This window comes from Pleurodeles waltl, chromosome 1_1 (genome assembly GCF_031143425.1).
Source record: "Pleurodeles waltl isolate 20211129_DDA chromosome 1_1, aPleWal1.hap1.20221129, whole genome shotgun sequence".
Classification (NCBI taxonomy): domain Eukaryota; kingdom Metazoa; phylum Chordata; class Amphibia; order Caudata; family Salamandridae; genus Pleurodeles; species Pleurodeles waltl.
The window spans coordinates 440,185,524-440,208,729 of record NC_090436.1 but is presented as its reverse complement, the minus strand read 5'-3'; the positions used below and the strand labels follow the sequence as shown (position 1 = coordinate 440,208,729).

General features: G+C 44.3%; 1 protein-coding gene across 1 annotated transcript in view; it reads right to left on the bottom strand.

Annotated features, from left to right (window-relative positions):
* Positions 1–23,206, bottom strand: part of CCDC125 (coiled-coil domain containing 125) — a 262,752-nt gene that overhangs the window by 143,049 nt on the left and 96,497 nt on the right. Inside the window, exon 3 of the mRNA XM_069224454.1 lies at positions 2,121–2,179. Within this exon, the coding sequence (XP_069080555.1) occupies positions 2,121–2,179 (59 nt within the window). The remainder of the gene's footprint in view (positions 1–2,120; positions 2,180–23,206) is intronic.

Here is a 23,206-nt window from a genome sequence, read left to right as displayed (position 1 = left end):
GAATACACTAACACGGGTAAGCTTCCTGTTTAGCCATTTCTACAATCTTAGCACTGGCAACATTTTCATCCATATCATTAACATAATTTACTCCTAAACTTGACATTCTTCTTGATCAAAAATCACACCTCAAAGACCACATTTAAGCAATGACTAGATTCCAGGATCTTCTATATTCCAACTTCAAATGCCCAAAAATTTCATATATCTACTCTCTGTATGTGGCTTGTAATTTCATGTCCTTGTAGTTTCACACTTCAACTGTGACTCGATCAGTCTCACGGGTCTTCCTAAACCAAACATACACTGTTAACAGCTGTCATTTACACATTAGTGAGACTCTGAGCAATACAAAAAAGTGATCCTGTCCTAAACTTCAACACTCCCAGATATCACTCACAACTACTGCTGTTCGCCATCCCACCTATTCGATGTATCTTTCAGCATGTTAACAGCTTCACTGTCAGAGTGTCTGTGCACGCTGTTGCCAAACACTTTCTCCAATATCTGTCTTGACTTGTCCAAACACTTGAATGACACTTTTCTTGACATTTGTTCCTCATGTCCATAAATCATATATTTGTCATTAGAGCAAACAGGGTACACCTTTTTTATGGAGTATTTATACATTAAGTAAGTGGTAAGTAACATTAAGTGAGTGGTAAAGTAGTTGCTATTTAAGGCTACTTATATGTATTTTTTCATGGCATTTTTTAAATAAAACATTTATCATTTTACCAAGAACAAGTAACAAATTAGCATTGTCAACAATGGGTTGCATTTCAATAACTGTACTAAAATAGTCTTATGCATATCAGATGTACAAACATTTTTCATGGTATGCTTAAATGGGAACCTTGCTGTCTACTCTGAATCTCTTTACTATAAAACCCTGAACATCATTAGATAATGGAACTTTTATCTCATCTGCATATAGTCTACTTATCTCCCTCCCTACCTTTCTATATTGTTGTTATCCACCTCCTTACATTTCAAGGCTTTCCCTACTGCTGGGACTGTTCTTTCTTACAATGCACTGTTAAGAAGATCTGCTTGCCCTCGCATATACCATTGTTACATACTCTTTTAATTGTGGTTATTTCGTGACACATCTTTACACTCCAGATAATTTCTTTTTATTTCTCAAATTACTTTAAGAAATACAACTTACAAAGTATGTCCAAATATGAAGTGCAAGGCACGCTGAAACCATACTGAGAGAAGTTAACGCTACATATACAAATCCTTTGATCACTAAAAAGACAGTGGTTGCATTAAATTCTTTTGGCAGTAGTTTTTTCTTAATGTTCCCTGTAAGTGCAAGAGGTGCTGTAAAAGGCCTTAATTTGCACCATTTTATGAAAAACAATTTCAGATGACTATCTAAACTCCTTTCGAAGTGGTTTCAATCAAACTAAAATCCGATATAACTAAACAAAAGCAGTAGTTTTTAAAAATGCACGATTTTGTAAAATAGAATTAAGGGTAGAAACCTTGTGACTTCCTCCATTTAAAATTAGTTCTTTAAATCTATCTTCATATTAAAAAATGAAGTTAAAAACTGCACCAGGTAACCAATTCTCAATCAACAGCTGCAGTGTTTCTTTTAGAAGTTGGCGTAACTCTATTTTGGGAGAATCTCACATGCTTCCCACTCTCCTGAAAAGAAGCTCCACATTCATGTCATCTTTACTAGGAATAGGATTTCCTGTTGGGCTTTGTGCGATTCAGTAGGGTTACATGAATAACAGTAGGCCTGGGTTTGACATTCTTTATGTCCCCCCACCCCTTTGAAAGTCCTATACCCTCAATGCAAGCAGTCTACAATGGCTGAATAACATATCTACAGACTCACATGATATGACCAGAATATAAACACCCAAGCCTACCTCTGTGTGCCATAACGTAAAAACAACAAAAGCATACAAAGATAAAAAAACAATGGATGAGAGGCATCTACAGGGTGAAGAGTAGGCCTTGTGTGTATTAACAATTAAAATGTGTGCGATGCATTTAGTTTCATCATCATGTGTGCCTTATCCGGGCCTCTCCTCTATGCTGCTCAAGAGTCTGTCTTCTAGTTTACAGTGGTTTCAATCAAACAAACAGCAGTCACTGACCTCTGTAACTTCCTGAAACCGTTGCTTCAGTTCATCATTAGACATTTCAGAATTTGTATCTGTGGAGAAGGAAGAAATGGGAATGGGCAAAGATTAATTTAATAAAATTACTGCAAAATCTGTTATGGAGCTACTACTCTGTCAACACTATCATTGCCTCATTTTCCAGAAAGGCAAGAAGAAGTAGTGAGTATGGCTTCAGATTAATCATAACACCCATAAATGCAGTAAAGCAGTATCTGTGGGGAGGCAAATAATTTCTTATGTGAAAGAGAAATCCCCTTTAGTGATGTACTGGTTGTAGAGAATACAAAGAGAACCTTACAGCAAGCTAAAGGATAGAGGACTGCTTTCAGAGCATAATCGAAAGAGAGATCAACAGCTCATCCTGCCCTAAATATCGCTGGAAGTACAACACAATATTCCTCTAGTCACATTCAGAATTAGCTAATTCTGGGAAATAATGCTCCATGGTACAGTGCAAGAAACTGAAGCAGTGGAATATTGTATGTTTTTGTTTAAAAAATGCTTTGAAAACCGACAGCTGTTTAGTGAGCTCATGAGCTCACATGTCCCTAATTCATCAAGGTTATCATGTTCGGTTGTGATTTGGTTATGGTGCTTGTGGTCTACAATGTTTGGAAACTTGCTCTGTAAAATTAACTGTTTGCCCTTATTTACAAAAATGTATGTGGTGAGTGTTAGAAATGGGGTCTGTGGCTGGCAGTCAGTTTGCACCCTGTCCAAGTAGGGACCCTTACTCTAGTCAGGATAAGGTAGATACCTGCTCACCCCCTTGGTAGCTTGGTACAAGCAGTCAGGCTTATGTCAGAGGCAATGTGTTAAGTATTTGTACCAACAAACAGTAACAGTGAAAACTCTACAAATGGACACCACACCAGTTTCGAAAACTAGCCAATATTTATCGAAGTAAAACAAGATGAAAAACTGTTTTGAAGATTAAATCTCAATAAAGCACTTAGAAACACAATAGTTCCAACTGGTGCTATCATGGCGTCATGACTAAGTCGTTCCCAACTGTTGACCAACTCGGGAGGGACTGCAGCACAGGTCATGGAGTTGCATGGACCCCAGGTACTGAACCTTTGAAAATGATGAGGAAGCAAAGACGTTGCATGGATATGGGGAGGTAAAGTATTGCTGGAACCGGTGTGGTGTCAGTTTCTTACTGCTACTGGGGAGGTGAGACATCAGTTGCTTACTGCCAGGTAGGTGATGTGAGGCATCGGTTCCTTACGGTTGCAGGGAAGGTAATACGGTGTCAGAGGTGAGATGCTGATTCCTTACAATTCGGCAGGGTTGATGAGTCCAGCAGGTCATGACGTGATGAGGCGACTTTGTGATGTCGCGGTCACACCAAGGGGCCAGAGGCGCGCGGTTGAGTTGTGTGTCACGGACATCAGTGACACGTAACTCAAGATTCACAAGGTTGCAGGACTTCAGAGGTGCTGCAGCAGCATCGGTTCTGCGGTATTGGTCGTGGTGGTTGTACTTCATCAGGGACCATGGCTTCAGGTGCAAGCAGCGGTGCAGTCAGGCAGCAGCGCCCGTTGTTCTGGAGTTAATGTGCCTGTTTCTTCTTGTTCTATGCCAGATTTCACTCACCTCTTGGCAAGTCAGGGTCTTCAGCAGGAAGATCCAGGGGCTGACAGGTGAAGTCTTTGATGTCACTGAGACTTCTTAACAGGAGGCAAGCTCAGTCCAAGCCCTTGGAGAAACTTCACAAGCAGGATACACAGCAAAGTCCAGTCTTTATTCTCTCCAAAGCAGAAGCAGCAACTGCAGGCTAACCCAGCAAAGCACACATAGTAAGAGGGAAGTACTCCTCCTCACAGCTCTTCTACTTGGCAGAGTCTCCTCTTGATCTAGAAGTGTTCTAAAAGTTTTGGGTTTTGGGTCCACTATTCGTATTGTCTGCTTTTGAAGTGGGCAAACTTCAAAGGAAAGGCTCTGCTGTTCACAAGATCCTGCCTTGCGCAGCCCTAACCAGGTGTCAATGGCAACTCCTCACACCACTCTATCTGAGGAAGACCGATCAGCCAGTTAATGGGTCATCAGGGTATGCAAGACACACCTCAGCTCCCTTTGTGTGACTGTATAGAGTATATGCGTGACCAGCCCCTGTCAGTCAAAATCAGACATTGAGTCAGGCAGAGGCACGGAATGGTTAAGCAAGAAAATGCCCACTTTCTAAAAATGGCTTGTCAAATACGCAGTTTAAAAAAAACTTCACTGAAAGATTTTAATTGTGAGTTCAGAGACCCCAAACTCTTTATCTCTATCTGTCCCCAATGGAAAATTATACTTGAGAGTTATTTCAAGTCAATCCTCATGTTAACCTATGGGGGAGGTAGGTTTTGCCAATAGTGAAAAACTGAATCTGGCAGTATTTCACTATCAGGACATGTAAAGCCACCTGTACATGTCCTACTTTTTATATACACAGCGCCTTACCCATGGGGCTACCTTGGGCCTACCTTAGGGATGCCTTACATGTACGGTTTAGGCCTGGCAAGTGGGTGCACTTGCAAAGTGGACATGGCAGTTTAAAAATGCACACACAGACAATTCAATGGCAGGTCCGAGATATGTTTATAAGGCTATTCATGTGGGTGGCACAATCAGTGCTGCAGGCCCACTAGAAGCATTAGATTTATAGGCCCGGGTACACCTGGTGCACTATACTAGGTACTTACAAGTAATTCAAATATGCCAATCAGGGATAACCAATCAAAATCACAATTTACACTGAGAGTATATTCACTTTGGCATTAGTCAGCAGTGGTAAAGTGCCTAAAGTCCCAGAACCAACAAAAAGAGGGTCAGAAAAAGAGGAGGCAAAATGCAAAATGCCTGGGGATAAACCTGCAAAAAGGGCCAGGTCCAACACAACCCCCCACCAGCCTAAAGCCAGGGGAGACCAATGAATTCTTTGATGGACTTCCCTGATTGGGGCGATAGAACATGGACCTTGGTCCACAACATCAGCTGCACGTTCCCGTTCTACATCTTTCTGAACCCAGCTGGCCCCCTCTGTCCACACTCTCAGGGCCCACAAAGCTAAGCCGGGGGACCCCTCTACTCACCTGTGGATACCATCTGTGCAGCACCTAACCTTACTCTGCTCACAGATGTAAATCAGTGGGCCATAGCCAACACAGTGGTGTGGCCCACTCCACCCCCAGGGTGCGACTCCTGCACCCTCCCCCCCAGGGACAATTCTGTCCAGCAGGACAGCAACCCATAGTGGCCACTGACAGCTGTCAGTTATAAGAGTCAGGACCTAGGCCTTTCAGGGCTCTCTAACCACTGTGACTTTGGAGAATTGGGGGGTGGGGGCAGTGGGGGGGGGGTAGCCCCAGGTGCCTGGCACCCTTTGTCCACTCTCACTCCCATCAGGTCAGGAATGGCAGCCTGACACTGGTCCTCCCCTCTGAGGCCCTGCACCCTCCCCCCCAGGTGCAGCACTCCCAGAGTGCTGAATTGTCAGGTTGTTTGTGGAAGCAGTCCTGGACAATTTCTCCACAAGTGCAGGGATGGCACCCTGACACTGATTCCCCCAGCCCAGGACCTGTACCCATAGGTTGTCAGGGGTGAGGCATTACTCCCCTTGCCCCTCCCTCTGGGGCTACGCACCCTTTCACCCAGGGTGGTACTCTTAGAAGACAACACAGTAGGGACACTGTTAGCAGTCACCCCTCCCCCCAGGTCAGGGGGGTCACCCTGAACCTGGGCCTCCAACCTAGGGTCTGTATCCTGAGGCTGGGCCTGTGCCTGGCAAGCCAGGACCTCCAAGGAAGTAACCCTACCCCCCCCAAACAGATACACATTTCTCATTTGTTGGGTAAGAGTCTGCCTGGCATAGGTCTCACGCCCCATGTCATTCTGACAGTGCATGAAGGCCCCCTAGGCCAGAAGTGGCCTCACCAGGGTCAGCCTTGGGGTTCTCTGACCTCAGAAATGGTGACCTCTGACCACCTACTGGGGACTGTCTCCCCTCCTCACCCCTTTCTCTGGATTTTTGCACCCTCCCACCAGGGGCGGTACTGTCAGACACCAAAACTGGTGGGGTGCTTGTGAAAGCCGCCCCCTAAGTTTTCTTGACACTATGGGGCCCCCCTCAGCAGACGGTCTCCCATACAGACTAGGCTCCCCCCTGGTGTTCTCTGTTGGAACACTCCAGGCTCTGGCACTGGGTCCCGGGCACCTATGCCTCTGCCCACCCCCACTCCCTCTCTTTTGAGACAAGACATGGGACCCCTTACCCATCCCACTACACTGGGATCTACCTGGGTCGCTGCAACATTCCCCCACCTCCCTTGGTCAGGGGAAAACCTGAGCTACTCCCTTCAGGGGCAACCCCAAATGCCTCTTCAGACTCTCTGGTACTCGCCCGGGGGTCTGCCTCTAGTGCAAGTTTCCTGGGGTCAGAGAATTCACACTCCACGTAGTGTTGGTGTAGCTCTGGAAAACAGGGACTGAAAATATGCTATCCAGCAATCACATCACACAGCCCCTCACATGTGTTAACCAAACTACTTTCCACCTCACCACCAGTGCCTTGAAGAAGTACCCCACATTATTCTCATGAGACTGGTGAGACAGTATCTGACTGTCCCTGACACTCAAACCACACTCTTCTGGGTGTTTCCATACTTCACTATCAGGACTTTTACCAGTGGGGAACCCCTTCTCCCTGCCACTCTCACTTGAAGCCAGTATAGCGTCCATTCCACCACTACGAATATGACTCTCCATGCCAGTTCCCCATTCCACCTCACGGACCCTGAACATCACTGGAGCTACCTCATAAACCTGAACCTCCTGGTGTATGTCATCCCCCTCATTTAATTGGGCACCAAGTCTCTGGAAATGTGTGCTTCTCCCGAAGTACTGGTAGTAACACTTTTGCTGCCACCATTTCAACTGGACTCAGCCCTAAGGCTTCTAGCTTCCGCTCTCCAGGGCTCAGTGCATGAGCTACAATTCTTTTCTTTTCCTTGGCTAAGACTCTCTCAGCCTCAGCTCTCTTAAGCTCTTCATCTAGCTCTCTCAGCCTTTGCTCACAAACTAGAAGCCATCCCTCCTTCTCCGTTTCCCTCTCAGGGCCACTGCCCTCACTTTCAGCGCAGTCCTCCTCCCCAGAATCATCTTGTAGTGTTGCTTGCAAGCGTTGTAGCTCATAACAAAGTAGGACTGCCTCAATATCCTTCCTTGTGGACCTTCTCTCCACAACCAACCCCCGGAAAATGTTTAGCTTCCTCACTGTATAGATGTAGGGGTGCCAGAAGTTGATTTCCATTCTGCCAAGGCCTCACAGGTGTAACCACTAACCAGAGTCCCAAGTATCAACAATAAATCCAGGAGGACACCAGAGAACATAAAAGGGAAAAATAGGATGTGGCTGCATAATGGTCTGCAATAAGTTAGTAGTGTACAGCAATCACTGTACATCAAGTACAAATACAAGTTTTATCCTTACCGCTTAACACAAATGTTAGAAATGGGGACTCAAGATGGCAGTTTACCTCCTGTCCAAGTAGGGATCCTCACTCTACTCGTGGTAAGGGAGTCACACACCTAAGATAACCCCTGCTCACCTCCTTGATAGCTTGGCACAAGCCGTCAGGCTAATCTCAGAGGCAATGTGTTAAGTATTTGTAACCACACATAGTAACACAGTGAAAACACTACAAATGGACACCTCACCAAGGGTGAAGAATGAAAATCCAGAGGCAAGGTCTAGGCGGAATACCTTTCGTATCTTAGGTCTCCCAGAGTCAACAAGTATTGGCAAACTAAATGATTGTGTCAAATCTCTGCTCATTGCACTGTTTGGTGCGTACAGCTTTACAAGGCTGTTTGTGGTGGAAAGAGATCACCGTTCGCTGCATCCCAGGCCCTCTCCGGACACTCCTGTTTAAAAAATTATTGCCAGACTATTAAACTTCAGAGAGAGAGATACAGTGCTAATTTTGGCTTTGAAAAAAAAAATATATAAATTATGGAAGTAACTCAATTGCATTATACCTGAACTTCACATTGGCAGTGCACAAAGTCCACCAGGTGATAAAACAAACAATACAGTAATTGGACATTGTGCACACCATTTTCTACCTAGTATACTTGAAAAGTACTCATCAGAGAAAACAACCTATCTTCCTAAACCTGCAGCAGACCTCGGTGTATCTGAAAAAAATGAAGAATTCTGACAGATGTAAAAGATGTTGAACAGCAACAAAGACATTTAAAAAATGGGCAGATTTACAGACTGGATAAAGTCACATTCAGGTGTTACAATCTTATTATAACAAAACTCACCAAATAACAATTTACACATTCCGAACACATGATAATCTAGGAGGAATCAAATATCCCCTATTTACCTGGAAGATCTGGGACCTAAACAAACATCTCTCAAAAGATTTGGCAGGTTATGGCATATTTAAATAGGCATAAAGTAGGTATAGCCATGCCCCATGAGACACATCTTGCCAGATTACTGGAGTTAGTCCTGGCCCAGAAACAGCCAGCACCTTACTTTATTTTGTCATATCCCTCCCATGCTAGAGGAGTGATGATCATCATCAGAAAGGGCATAGACCCTAGACACAATATGCAGCACATCAGATGTTCAGTCACAATGTCATAACAGAGGAGGTGTTGGGATGTAAAGAGGCCACAATGATGAACACATATGGTCCGAATATAGATGAGACATAGCTCCTTTACTCCCTTTGGAACCGCTTCCATTTGTTATCTCCTAAAACGATACAATGGGAGGGGACTTTGATATAGTTTTGGACACACAAGTTGACAAGTCACACACTCCAAGCAGACACACAATAGCAGCAGCCAAGGTTATCAATGAGTTAATACTAAAGCAAACCTTGTTAGATATGTGGCAGATGAGGAACGCAGCAAAACAGGAAGAGATTTTTAAATCATCAATGGATAATATGTGGTTCAGACTAGATAACTGGCTGATGATGTGAGATGTTAGTTTCTGGGTGACAAGAAAAATACAACAGCTGCCTAGAACCTTGCCTGATCATGCTACTTTGGAACTGAGGCCAGACAAACCAGCGGCCAAGAGATCCCTGGGCAGTGGACATTACTGGTTAGTACCTTAAAGGATAGGGTAGTAAGGGAATACCTCAGTTGAGATTAAGTAAAATATTGATAATAATGATTCAGTCGACAGAATGAGCACAGTACGAGAGGCATTTAAAGTGTTGTTATGAGGTAGGTACATAGCAAAGCAGGATGGGGTGCTTGGCTCTATACAAGGCTACCTGATTGGGAGGCAGTAACACAGAGGCACAGGCTAAGTTTAGGTATAAGATTTCAGAATAATGAAGTGACAAATAAAGAAATCAGATATCTGGGGAAGCGAACGTTAGCTCATAGGTACAGCAATTGTGAACAACTATGGAAAATGCTAGCAGAAATGATTCAAGATACTTGGGCAGCAATTGACATAGTATGTATCAAAAACTCAGCTGACGCATGTGAGTATGAAGCTAACAAAATATTTGTAGATTATTACACTGAGCTGCACGTCTCCAAATACCATAGCTCTCAGACACAGATTAAGAAATACTTATAAGACACAGCCTTAGCCTGCTTAAATGATAAGCAGATAGTATATATTCATCAGCATTTTTCACCTGAGATTAAGCTGGTGATCAAAAGACTGCCAGTTGGTACAGCCACTGGCCTGGACGGTCTACCAACCGAATATTATAAGGAATCTGCAGATTGCTAGAAATTAGGTCTCTAGTTGGCAGATAAATACACCCTTGTCCAAGCAGGGACCGCAATCCTAGTCAGGGCAAGTCACAGCACAATCCAAATTATCCTGTGCTCACCCTCTGGTAGCTTGGCACAGAGCAGGCAGGCTTAGCTTAGAAGGCAATGAGTAAAGTATTTGTGGAATAACTCATACAGTAACACAGTGAAAATACCACAAAAAGTGCTCCATACCTGTTTAGGAAAATAGATGATATTTATCAGAATAAAATAAGATCACACGACAAAAATCCAATATGCACTAGTCAAGATATCACTTTTTAAAGGTTTAAATGAGTCTCAAACCTTAAGAATCTGTGGTTGTATGCTTGTAACACACACAGGGCTCGAAAAATCATTAATGTCACCTGCAGGTCGAGTAACTTAAATAATCTACTCGACCTAACTGTAATGTACTTGACCCGTAAATGGGTCTCCAATTGTGAGATCCTAGGCAAATAGTTTACAGAGTCGCCATCTCGCCATTTCTTAATCCTCATATATTATTGCACATTCAAATATGTGAGCTCAGCATTTCTGTAGTACAAAAGAACCTCTTTTGTTTGATTAAGTAGACAAAAGTTTGCTGAATGCATCACAAGAATCTAGCCCACATACCCATGAGGTCTAGCCCACATAACCTAGGACTTCTTTCAGTTTACTAACAACATTGCCATCAGGGCAGGGGTGTTTCTCAGTTTGTTTACACACTCCATTTTAATAAATATATTACTAAACCATGTTGTGGTAACATAATGTCATCTACACAAAGTAACTTTCCAAGAAATGTCCAAAAACCTTTATAGTGAATAAACAATCTGTGAAAACTGGGTTTCAGAAAACATATCCTTTGCACATCAACATGTAAAGTATTTTGATTTGTTTTCATCCTATTAAAATATGTTTCCTCACACATAAATATAAAAAAGGGCTTTCACAACTACTGAAATATATTTTGAAATGTTTGCACAGTTGACTTAGTCATTTAAACATTGTGTGTTAGGAAAAACCTGATACCCTATATCCTTTTATTTTACATTCTAAGCAGCAGGTCACACAGTTCACCTTAAAAAGTCCTGGAACTCTGCAGTCAGAAGGAAAATTAATTGTAAGAAAAACTGACTTTTGACCTCTATCTGTGAACACAGAGCAAATGTGACATAAGAACAAGATTTAAAGGCACCTTTAATTGCCCCTCCACTTTTCAACTGAACAGAACACCTGTTCAGTGTCAACTCACCAGAAGGGATGAGTAGTTATTAAAAATAGCTCGACCTGATCAAATAAGACTCGCAAATGTGATTGTTTGAGCCCCGACACAGTACCTGGAATGCGTCAAAAATAACAATGCACTGGGCCACAGAGGAGGAGATGCATCGAAAAATAAGGTGTTGCGTTGGATTTTTTCAGTGCGGCACAGGCGATGCGTAGTTTCTTTCCACACTGTAAGATGATGCGTTGAATTCCAGGAATGAAGCCTTTCTCACTGCGATGCAGGGATATTTTGACGCCCGGGGACGATGCGTTGAAAATCATTGACCAGCGGGTAAGGAGCAGGCGCTGCGACAATCCGGTAGGCGATGCAATGATTTTTCAGCCACTAGCAAGCGCTGCGTCGACGTTTGAAAGTGTTGCATCGATTTTCCGAACGACGAAGATTTTCTTCTCTTTGGAGAAGTCTTTGTGGCCCTGAGACTTCAGAACAGGAGGCAAGCTCAATCCAAGCCCTTGGAGAGCATTTGTGGAAAGGCAGAGGCTTTCTACCAGAGTCAGGGGCCAGCAAACAGCAAGGAGACCAGAAGCCCTTCTCAGTTAAGCAGTCCAAATGAGTCCTTTGGACAGCCAGGTAGTCCCTCTGACACAGTCCAGTTGTAGGTCCAGAAGTGTCTGATTTGGTGGGGGTCAGAGACCCCGTAAATATACCCCAGAATTACTTTGAAGTGGTGGAAACTTCAAAGACTGGGTTTGAAGTGCACAAGTTCCTCCCTTCAAACCAGCCCTGTCTGCCAGGACTCCTGTGGGGACGGGGGTTATCAGTCCTTTGTGTGAGGGCAGGCCACTGTTTTTTTCATGTGTAAGGGAGAGCCCCTGCACCCTTCCTGCCCAGGGAGACACATTCAGTATGCTGATGAATGCCAATGTGACCGAGTGCCCTGTGTTTGTGGCTGTCTGAGTGCAATGCACAAGGACAGCTGGCAACCAACACAGCCCAGACGTGGATTGGAGACGGGCTGTCGGCAAAAATGGCAGTAAGTGCAGAGAAATACCCACTTTCTAAAAGTGGCATTTCTTAAATAGTAATATTAAATCCAACTTCACCAGTAAGCAGGATTTTCTATTACCATTCTGGCCATTCCAAACATAACAGGGCTACTTCTTTCAGATCAGAATCTTCCACAAGTTGGTTCTAACGCTAGCATGAGAGAGAAGCAGGCCTCACAGTAGTGGAAAACTAATTTGTGAGTTTTGCACTACCAGGACATGTAAAACACATAAGTATATGTCCTACCTTTTACTTACATAGGGCCCTGCTCTACAGGTTTCCTTGGGCCTACCTTAGGGGTGATGTACATGTAGAAAAAAAGGAAGTTTAAGGCTTGACAATTAGTTTAAAATCCCACATCGAAGTGGCAGTGAAACTGCACACACAGGCCTTGCAATGGCAGGCCTGAGACACGGTTAAGGGGCTACTTATGTGGGTGGCACAATCAGTGCTGCAGGCTCACTAGTAGCATTTAATTTACAGGCACTGTGCACCTCTAGTGCACTTAACCAGAGACTTGCAGGTAAACAAAATATGCTAATTGGGTAGGAGCCAATGTCACCAAGTTTAGGGGAGAGAGCACATGCTCGTTAGCACTAGTCAGCAGTGGTAAAGTGTGCAGAGTCCTAAAACCAGCAAAAACAGAGTCAGAAAGATGGAGGGAGACATGCAAAAGGTTGGTGGATGACCACCCTAATGCTGTCAGGTGTAACACAGATCAATTAGCTTCATATGTGCTTACTGTATTTCAGGAAGCATATGTTAAATAACTACTTCCACCAACTATGAGAGAGGCGCTCATAATAACCTTATTGAAAAAGGGCAAACTACCCAATAAGTATAACTCACAGACCACTATCAGTGATTATTTGCAATACTAGAATCCTTTCCAAGCTCATTACAAACAGATTACAACCAATGCTCCTGGAGCAGAGGCCGGACCAGTCAGGTTTGTCCTGAGTCGCTTGACTGTCCACAACCTGTGCACTCTACTCGCTTTGTTGCACCAACTGGACCCACACCTGGATGTGTCTGCAGTATTTCCGGATGTGACCAAAGCATCAGACTCCTTAGAATGGGACTAATTTATTTTGCACTGCATGAGGTTCCTACAGGCATTTGAAATATTAAAAGATTATAAACCAATCCTTAGAATCAATGGATTTATAACTCCACCAAAATGGTAATATCTAGGGGCATCAAGTAGGGATAGCCTCTTATGCCCTATTCTGTTTCTCTCTCCACTGGAGCCATTGGAGGCACCACTTGACGTGCACTTAGATTCAAGTCAAAGCCCCTCCTAATTTCATTCTATGCAGATGACATGAAATTCTTATGAGGGATTCTAGGTAAAGCCTGAACCTAATCATTAGGGACCATATACGATTCAGAGCTATATCAATAAACTGGAGTCAATCATTAATTTTTCCTCTTACCCCTAAAAATTCCCCTGGACTTTCCACTGGAGTGGTGTGAGGAGACAATAAAGTACCTAGGAGGGGCATTCACTGCAGAATAGAGGTAGTGTTTATGGACAATTATAGGAAGTCGATAGCCAAACTAGAAGAACCTGTTAAAAGGTGGACCTGCTTGGTGTTGAAGGAGCAATGCATCACATTAACAAAGACGGCAGAGTTCTCCAAAATATTATATTTGTTTTGTTAATACCTATCACAAACAATATGACATTTTCTGTACATTGAGGTTCTTGATGGTCAGACTGGCTTGGGTCACCTAGCAGTCCTGTTCGATATGTGAAGTGCTAACCTTGCCTTATCACCAATGGGAACTTGTACTATGTGCACAATCACATTTCCCTTAATACTGGTTTTTATCGCCAATTATAAATGTCATATTTAGTGGTTGAAAAGGACAATATTGAGCATTATACGCTTCTAAACACTGATGTAGGAAGCTGGCTCCGTATATACTATATCAAAATGAGATATAGGCCCTCATTATGAATGTGGCAGGTTGGCCTCTGTCAACCCGCCACATCCCTTCATACCGCCAGGGTGGTTGGACCTCGCGGGCCGGAGATGAGCATCTCCGACCCGGCGGTCCACAGAAGATCACCAGTGGAATTTTGAGCCGGCTTTCCAGTGGGGTTTCCGCAGCAGTAGCACTGCCATGAAAAACCTGGCGGAAAGGCTACCATGGCGGGGAATTTCTTCCCTGCCACCAGCCGACAACTCCCGCTCCCCCACTCCCCAACCAAGCAAGCACAATACCCCCTCCAGATACAGCCCCCCCCCCATGCACCCACACCCACCCCCCACTCCAGGCACAGCGCTCCCCTACCCGCATACATGCACACGCACACAGACACCCACACGCAGCCCACATACACTCATTCACCAACACTGGCACATGCATTCACTCACATGCATCCATATATGCAGTCACTGCAACACTCATATACGCATTCACTTCAGCACTCACACACGCATACACACACACGCAAACATGCATACACACATGCATACACACACAACACCCCCCACCCGCTCCCCTGTCAGACGCCCAACTTACCTTATCCGGCGAGGAGGTAGTCCAGCAGGGAACAGGCGCTTCCACCGCCAGCAGCGCCCCCTATCAGGACACCGCCAGGCCTTATTACTGCTCGTAATACAGCTGGTCGAGTCCTTTTGGCGGGGCAGGGCCGGTGGTACCTGCACTCGCCAGCAGGAATACTGCTGGATTTCCACACAAAAATGTGGCATAAATCCAGCAGTACTCGTAATATGGTGGGCGGAAGATCACCAGAACTGGCGGTCTTTGAAAAAGACCGCCAAAGTCAAAATGAGGGCCATAGTGTGCACAGAGACCAGGGGTTCCCCAGAGGCTTGACAGAGACTAAATTAGATAATACTAATGCTCTCTTTTGTGGTAGTGTGGTCGAGCAGTTAGGTTTATCAGACGGTAGTGCAAAGCATTTGTTGTACACACATAGATAATAGAAGAACCACACACTCAATGACTACTCCATACCAATGGTTTCTATATAGCAAAAATATATTTTCTTCATTTATTTTTAGAACCACAAGATTTAAGTTGCAGGTAAGTACTTCAATAGAAGTACTTCAATAGATTCGTATTTCACACATGTATCAACAGTACTTTGTTTGAAATTGATAAGTTATACAGTTTTTAAAGTATTGGCAAGAATCGGTTTTAAAAATGGACACTGCAATTTTCAGAAACAGTTTGGGGGAGGGGTTAAATCCTTTTTCAGGTAAGTACAACACTTACAGTTCCAGTCTCCAGAGGTTAGGAAGTCCACAGGTTGAGGCTAACTCCAAACACCCACCACCAGCAACACAGGGCCGGCCGGGTGCAGAGGTCAAAGTGTAGGCAAAATTAACATGGGCTCCTATGGAAACTGGGGGCGCTCGGTTTCAGATCTGCTGGAAGGTAAGTACCCACGTCTTCTGAGGGCAGACCTGGGGGGTTTAGAGGAGCACTGAGGGGGCAACAAGTAGGCACCAAACATACACCCTCAGTGGCGCTGGGGCGTCAGGGTGCAAACAAGGAGTCAGGTCTCCAATGATTCTCTATGAGGGGACCCCTGGGGTCACTCAGAGGCTGCAGGCGAGGTCCACTGGGTCATCTCGGGCAAACCACAGGCTTGACAGGGAGGAGGGCTGCCTGCTGAACGTTGCTGCACCGGTTGCCCGTTTCTCCAAGGCCTGGATGCTGTGGATGCAATGGGTCTTTGAGTGTCGGATATCTTTGTCCAGAGCATTCACTATCATGGGGTCCTCGGGATTCCCTCTGCAGGCGTCGTTGTGCAGGGGGGGAGAGATCAACCTAGGATGGGCACTTGCTCAGAACCGCCTGGGGATCCTCTCTTGCTGGTTGGGCCACCTGGACATGGGCAGTGGGTGTCAGGTGCAGAGTGGTTATGACTCACGCACTGGGAGTGAGTCCTTAGTCATTGGTTTCTTCTTGGACAGGGCCGCTGTCCACTGGAGTTCTTGGTCCTTTTGGGTGCAGGGCGGTCCTCTGGAGCTTGGCAGAGGTCGCTGGTCCTGCGTGATGCATCACTGTTCTTTTTCATGTTCTTTGAAGCAGGAGACAGGCCGGTAGGGCTGGGGCCAAATCAGCTGTTGTCTTCCTTCTTCTCAGCTGGGGTTTCAGCTTAGCAGTCCTTCTTCTTCTTCTTATTGTTAGGTCGCCAGGAATCTGGTGAGCTGGGTTCAGGGAGGCCCTTCAATCCTAGATTTAGGGCGTTTTAGGGGTCAGAGGGCAGTAGCCAATGGCTACTGTACCTGAGGGTGGCTACACCCTCCTTGTGCCCACCCCCTTTGGGAAGGGGGGCACAAACCCAATCCTATTGGTCCCTGTACTCCAAAACAAGATGGAGGATTCTGCAAGGAGGAAGTAACCTCAGCTCTGGACACCTTAGGGAGTAGTCCTGGCTGTGGTGGTCACTCCTCCCTGTGTTCCCTAATTTTCCTGCAGAACTTGCCTCCAAAGTTGGGGCTTTGTCCATGGGCGGGCAAGCTCCACTATCTGGAGTTCCCTTGGGCACTGTAATGTGAGGCCCTAAAAGTGGGGCTTTGTCTAGGGGCGGGCAGCTCCACTAGCGGGAGTGCCCTGGGGCACTGTAATCTGAGACTTGAGCCTTGAGACTCACCGCCAGGTGTTACAGTTCCTGTAGGGGGAGGTGTGAAGCACCTCCACCCAGGACAGGCTTTGTTTCTGACCACAGAGTGCACAGAGGCTCTCACCACATGTGGTCAGAAACTTGTCTGAAAGTGGCAGGCTGGCACAGACCGGTCAGTCCTACACTAGCAGTTTGGCTAACACACAGGGGACATCTCTAAGATGCCCTCTGTGAGCACTTTTCAATAAATCCCACGCTGGCATCAGTGGGGGTTTATTGTGCTGAGAAGTCTGATACCAAACTTCCCAGTATTCAGTGAAGCCATTAGGGAGCTGTGGAGTTCGTACTGACAAACTCCCAGACCATATACTCAATATGGCTACACTGCACTTACAATGTCTAAGAATGGACGTAGACACTGTAGGGGCATATTGCTCATGTAGCTATGCCCTCACGTGTCGTATGCTGCACCCTGCCTTAGGGCTGTAAGGCCTGCTAGAGGGGTGTCTTACCTATGCCACAGGCAGTGGTTTGTGGGCCTGGCACCCTGAGCGGGGTGCCATGTCGACTTTGCCTTTTTCTCCCCACCAGCACACACAAGCTGCAAGGCAGTAGAGAAGTGCTGGGTAAGTGATTCCCTAGGGTGGCATAATACATGCTGCAGCCCTTGGGGACCTTCCCTGGCCACAGGCCCTTGGTACCAGAGGTACCATTTACAAGGGAGTTAACTGCCGGGTTGTGCCAATTGTGGAAGCAAAGATTTTGGGAAAGAACACTGGTGCTGGGGCCTGGTTAGCAGGACACTTGGAGGCCACTTTGTCTATACTTGATATCATCCCTATATAAACTTGGTTGATACAGCACCTCCAAAAGGGCCCATTTAACAGTGACCTGGGGTGGGAAAATTGAAGGGCTTTCAGGATGCTGACTTAGTGTGTATGTGATATCAGGATGTGCACTAGAGATCCTCGATTAGGGGAAGGAGGAGTGTACTGAGAACATCAGTTGAAAGGCAATAAGAAGTGATGTAAAGCAGACATTAATTACGCAGCTACTAAAGATAAATAAGCTAAATGAATAGCAAATGTCTCAGAAACTATGATGTTATTGTTTTTACTTCTGGAAACAAAACTCAATAAAAATGTATAAAAATGAACAGTGGTCCAGCACTTCCCAGTAGATCATGGACATGAAATATTATACTTACAAGACACACATCTCAGGGGAAATTATTATCATTTCAAATACCAAGGGAAATGTAGATTGATTTGTCATTCATTTTTCTACCAGTCCCAAAGCAGCAGCTATACTGTTCACAAATTCACAATTCATGTGAAAATGACATGGGCTGATACTGGTTTGGGGGAGGGGAATATGCAGCAGCCCTGGTAACAGAGGAGGGAAACTGCTACTATTGGTGAATGTATGCAACAGACTTTGTGTACACTCTCACTAGAGTGCCCTCAGGTCCTGCTAAAAATGTCAGGGGATTTTATTATACTGTGGAAGAACTGAGGGCTAGGTGAATGCCGATGAGCTTCAGCTACACCAATAGTGCAAGATTGCAAGACTGAGGGGGTTCACTTATGGCATGGCCGACATGACATTGAGGGGCCTGTGTCAGTACTCACTTTCTCAAAGGGCTTTAAGGAGCCCACGTGCCAGTTTTTGGGGAACAGTGGTGATGGTCACTAGGACAGTAATGTTTGCTCATCCTATTACATGGTTAGAATTCTGCCCAATTCAAAAAGCCCACTGCCCTTGTTTGCTTTATCTTCAGCAATGTCCATAGTTGGTAGGTACTTCCACTGTGGACGAGTTTGATCTCCCAGCCCCCTTTCTTCATGTGCAACTTCTTTGTTTTCTGGTCTCCCTTTGGGTTCTTGTTTAACTACCTGCTATTTAACTGTATCTGGCAATTCTTGTAGATTAACCAGTAAGAGACATTTTCCAGCATCCTCCTGGTCTGCTCTCAAATATGTCTTAATGAACATGCAGAAGACATTTCTCATCTTTGCCTTTGTGGGGGGGCATGTGAAAAGGGAGAGAAAGAAAGTACTTCTGGCTGTCAGAGACATTGTGAAGTACTACTAGGCTGCACACCTGCAGGTCGTATCTGAGTGGACAGTTAAGAGATGGAGAAGAAGTGGTTGCTTATGGATTAGGCCGTTGCAGGGCAGACTCTTTGGGCCCTAGCATAGCTTGATATATTCAATATAGAAGCCTGAATGCTTACAGCCATCCCATCAATAACTATACTGGGATTTGGGGCAATACAGCCTTACAGGACCATCTGACTTTCTTTCCCTCCTCATCACGTTGATTCTCTTGCACTTTTCAGGTCTGCATATGACAAGTGGAATTTGGGCGATTGGTGTACCTTCGTGGAACTCTTTAACCAGGGGCCATTACATTTTTTTGGGGGCTGTAAAATGGAATTTCCGGTGGATGAAGAAGACAGATTTCAATATGTATAACTCCCCCACAGGCAGGTACTTCCACCTAAGGGCTGTGGCTATCAGACAGGTCTGGGGAACTGACAGGGTTATCAGAAAGAACAATTAGGAGGGGCTATTGTTGTCAGCCATTGAGAAAGTCCTGAAAAATACCTTCCTTGTTCTCCACTAAGATTATCAAACTGCATGGAACTATCTTGCAGAGACCCCTAAGTGGGAAGGAATGTGCAGACTTATGATGCAACATTGCATGCAACTTCAAAAACATACATTATAGGGAATCACCCTAGTATTTAACACCCACACATCTCAAATTGTTTTTTCTGACACCTCACATATGTGCTAATAATCTGGAAATGGGGTGGGATCACATCTTCATAACTGGTGACAATGCCCTGTGATCCCAGCTACTTGAAGGTGATCGTGGGACAGTTAAGTGAGTACTGGACTTCTTGATTCCTCAAGATTCGGGATTCACTTTGCTGGGATGGTACCAGTCTCAGGTTGAAGGGATAAGGAAAATTAAAATGCACCTCCTGATTAAAAGGTGTGCTGCCAAAAGTCACCAGCTCCTTTTAGGAAAAAGTTTGAACCCCCTCTAGCACTGCCTGATGGTTCCACAAACACTAGTACTATTACCCTAAAGACTATGTATATCTAAAGGTTGGATTGAGCCATCCACATGACTAACAATATTAATCCTATGTAGTGATACTCTGCCTTTCAGGTTTGTGTTATGTAAATACATACATATACTTTTCACTTTACTACGGGTGATAGATTGGTTTTGCTCTGGTTATATTTATTTTGTAGCCATATATACAAGATGATTGAATAAGTTGACTCCATTGGATTTGTTATGCGTACCGAGATATAAAAGGCACTAACATATCTTATTTTTAAAAGTACCTTAGGCCGTAGAGTGAGTGGTCGTCCATGTACCCTTCACTCATTACCAAGACTAAAGTTGGACACTGCTATCACTACGGTTTGTCATTTTACAGTGATGTATTGATATCCAAGTTCTCAAAAAGGCGACAATAGCATTTAGGTTTTAGGTACTATATAGAGGAAAGCAGCTTGAGATTGGTACTGCTCCCTGATGTTGGAGAAGCAAATGCAATCTGCTTTTGTGTTGACTGGGATTATGAAGTCTCCTAATTATTTGTATATGTTTTCCACTTCAAGGTGTATTTCACAATTAACTTGTTTAAGAACGTAGCATTAAACAGCAGCTTTGGATGCCTGGTTTTCTTAGGCATTAGTTAGCCTAGTAATTGAAACTACTGTTAGAATGAACTAGGAGGGCCAGACAATCTTCAGAGCTGGAGACACTTCTTGATTCCCTCTTGTCCACGCTCGCACCACGTTAGTACACGCCTGATGTATTCAGCCCAGTGAGACAAAAGGGAATCAAATTGGATCATTTATAAATACATTTGGATTCACTATGTGACTGCCAGTTATTTTGAAAATGTGCAGCTTTGATTTACATACTAGACACTTTAGAGTTCAATGCTAAATTGTGTTGTGGTTTAAGATTATACTATTGCTACTAAGAATGTCCTTGCTTTATTTACAAAGTAACTTAAAACTAATGCCCCCAAACTACGCCAGCACTGATGCTTGTAATGCATGCATAATGCCACTTGGTGGCAACATTAATCCACACACCTTGATGATATGCACTACTTTACATCACAACAAAGCCATAATTTGAATTTAACAGTGCAGCTGTGTAAAGTTGTAACCCTTAGAGATATGCCTGTGCATGCAAAAAGAGTATACTGAAAGGAGCTTTGGAATGTTTTTTACATGGTCTCACCATTTTATTGCCTGGTAATTTCACGATGTCGCCTAGGGAGAGAATCCCTCTTTTAGCTAGCTAGAGGCAGCTTTAACTGTCTGCCAGAGATCATATGACCGTATATATATATATACATACATACACACACTTCGCATCAAACCCTTTTGCTCCACAGTAGCAACCACAGCTGTATTGACCACATAAGGGACCAAAGCAATGACCACAACTGCAACTATGGCAGGGACCAGGCTGATGACCATGACTCCCACCTTGAAGGTCCTCTAGAGTAGGGACCAACTGTGACTATAGCTGCAAATTCAGCAGGAGCAGTATCAACCACAACCAATACCATTACAGACCTGACCGAAATTCTACCACAGTAGCAGAGACCACAGAATTAACAGAAACAGTGAATACAACAGCTACAACCACAGAAGCAATAACATCTGCAACAACAGCTGAAAGCACAGCAGGGACAACAAGGGTAATGATATCTGTAACCACAGTGGTGACCACAGCTGCCACCAAGAGAAGGATAACAAGCGTGCCCACAGCTGTAATCAAGGTAGGGATCACATACACCACAGCAGAAGCAGAAGCAGTGATAAAAGATTTCACCAAAGTAGCGTCCAAAGTAGCAAAAGCTGTCAGTACTGTAGGGTATATCAACACACCAGCTGCCACAATTGCATGGACCAAAGCTGCAATTACAACTGTAACTAAAGCAAGGACTACAGTAGCAACCACATTTGGCGTAACAAAAGAGACCACCATAGCCAGAACAGTTCTCAAGACAGCTGCAACCACAGCCGCCACAAAAGCAGAGACCACAGCAGAAACAATATCTGCTAACAGGGAAATTAGCAAAAATCACAACTGCAATCGCAACAAAGGACTCAACTGCCATAACAACAGGGACAAAAGCAGCAACAACATCTTTCACCAAAGCAACAACCACAGCAGCAACGCTAGCTGAATTGACAGTGGAGACCACAGCAGTGACTACAGTTATCAAGAAAACAGCAATTAAAGCTGCACACAAAAGCAGGGACCAGAGCAGCAACGACAGATGCTACAATGGCAGGGAGGAGTCCAACAGCAGATGCCAGCAAAGCAGTAACCACAGCAGCTGCCAAAGCAACCAATGCAGCTGCCAGTACAGTAGCATCAGTAGTTCCAAGCTCATCATGTAGATTTAGATACAATATAATCTACAGGAGCCTATTCAAGGTGCACAACTGAAAAGAGGAAACTCATAATGTGAAATGCATTTATCAGTTCAAAAAGCTGCAGAATGCTGAAGTATGCCTACAGACAACATGTTTTTGGTGCAGCATTAAGAATTTTCTCTTGTTAATAATAATAATTGTCGATAAAGCTGTCAGATAGTGTGGAGTATAGTAGTGATCACATTTAGCATCTTGCCTACGATATGGCCTTAAGCAACCAATAGCCCAGTTAAGGAAAAACCTACGGGCCACATCCCTGACTGGGTCTACACTAGAGATATGCATTTTGTAAAGGTTCTCAATGATATTTTGAATCCAAATGGCACGTAACTGATAAAAGCTTGACCTTCCTAATGAAGCACAGATATTTGTAATAGGTAACTCTCACATATAACCTGTCTTTCAGGACATAGATAAATGAAAAACAGGGAAATTGAGTATTTGATATTGCATATGGAAATTCAAGAACTTGCTACTCCTAGGAGCTCACTGAATTGGTAAGTACTTTATTTTTAGGCATCGTCTTTCAGGTGGTAGTGAGATAAAGCAGGCAACGTACACTCTTGGAGGATGCGGTGGGTGTAGATGTTCAGTTATATCAAAAATCTTAAATAACAAACATTCAAATCATTTATCCAGTCAGTTGAATTAACTGGAATAAAAAAACACTACTTGTATTCTCCAAAAGGTTCGACAGTTTAACACTAATGCCACAGCTTCAATGAAAAGGCTACCCAAATATGTAGACAATGTCACTCCTTTTATGCAGTAGCAAAAGTTACACTCAGAATGAGCATTAGAATCAGGCAGGGACACCGCATGCTTTAGACTGATGACAGCATAGGTATTGTCAGCTCTTTTATTAAGAAGTTCTGAGAGTTTAAAATGCTTTGCATTAAGTGTTACATGT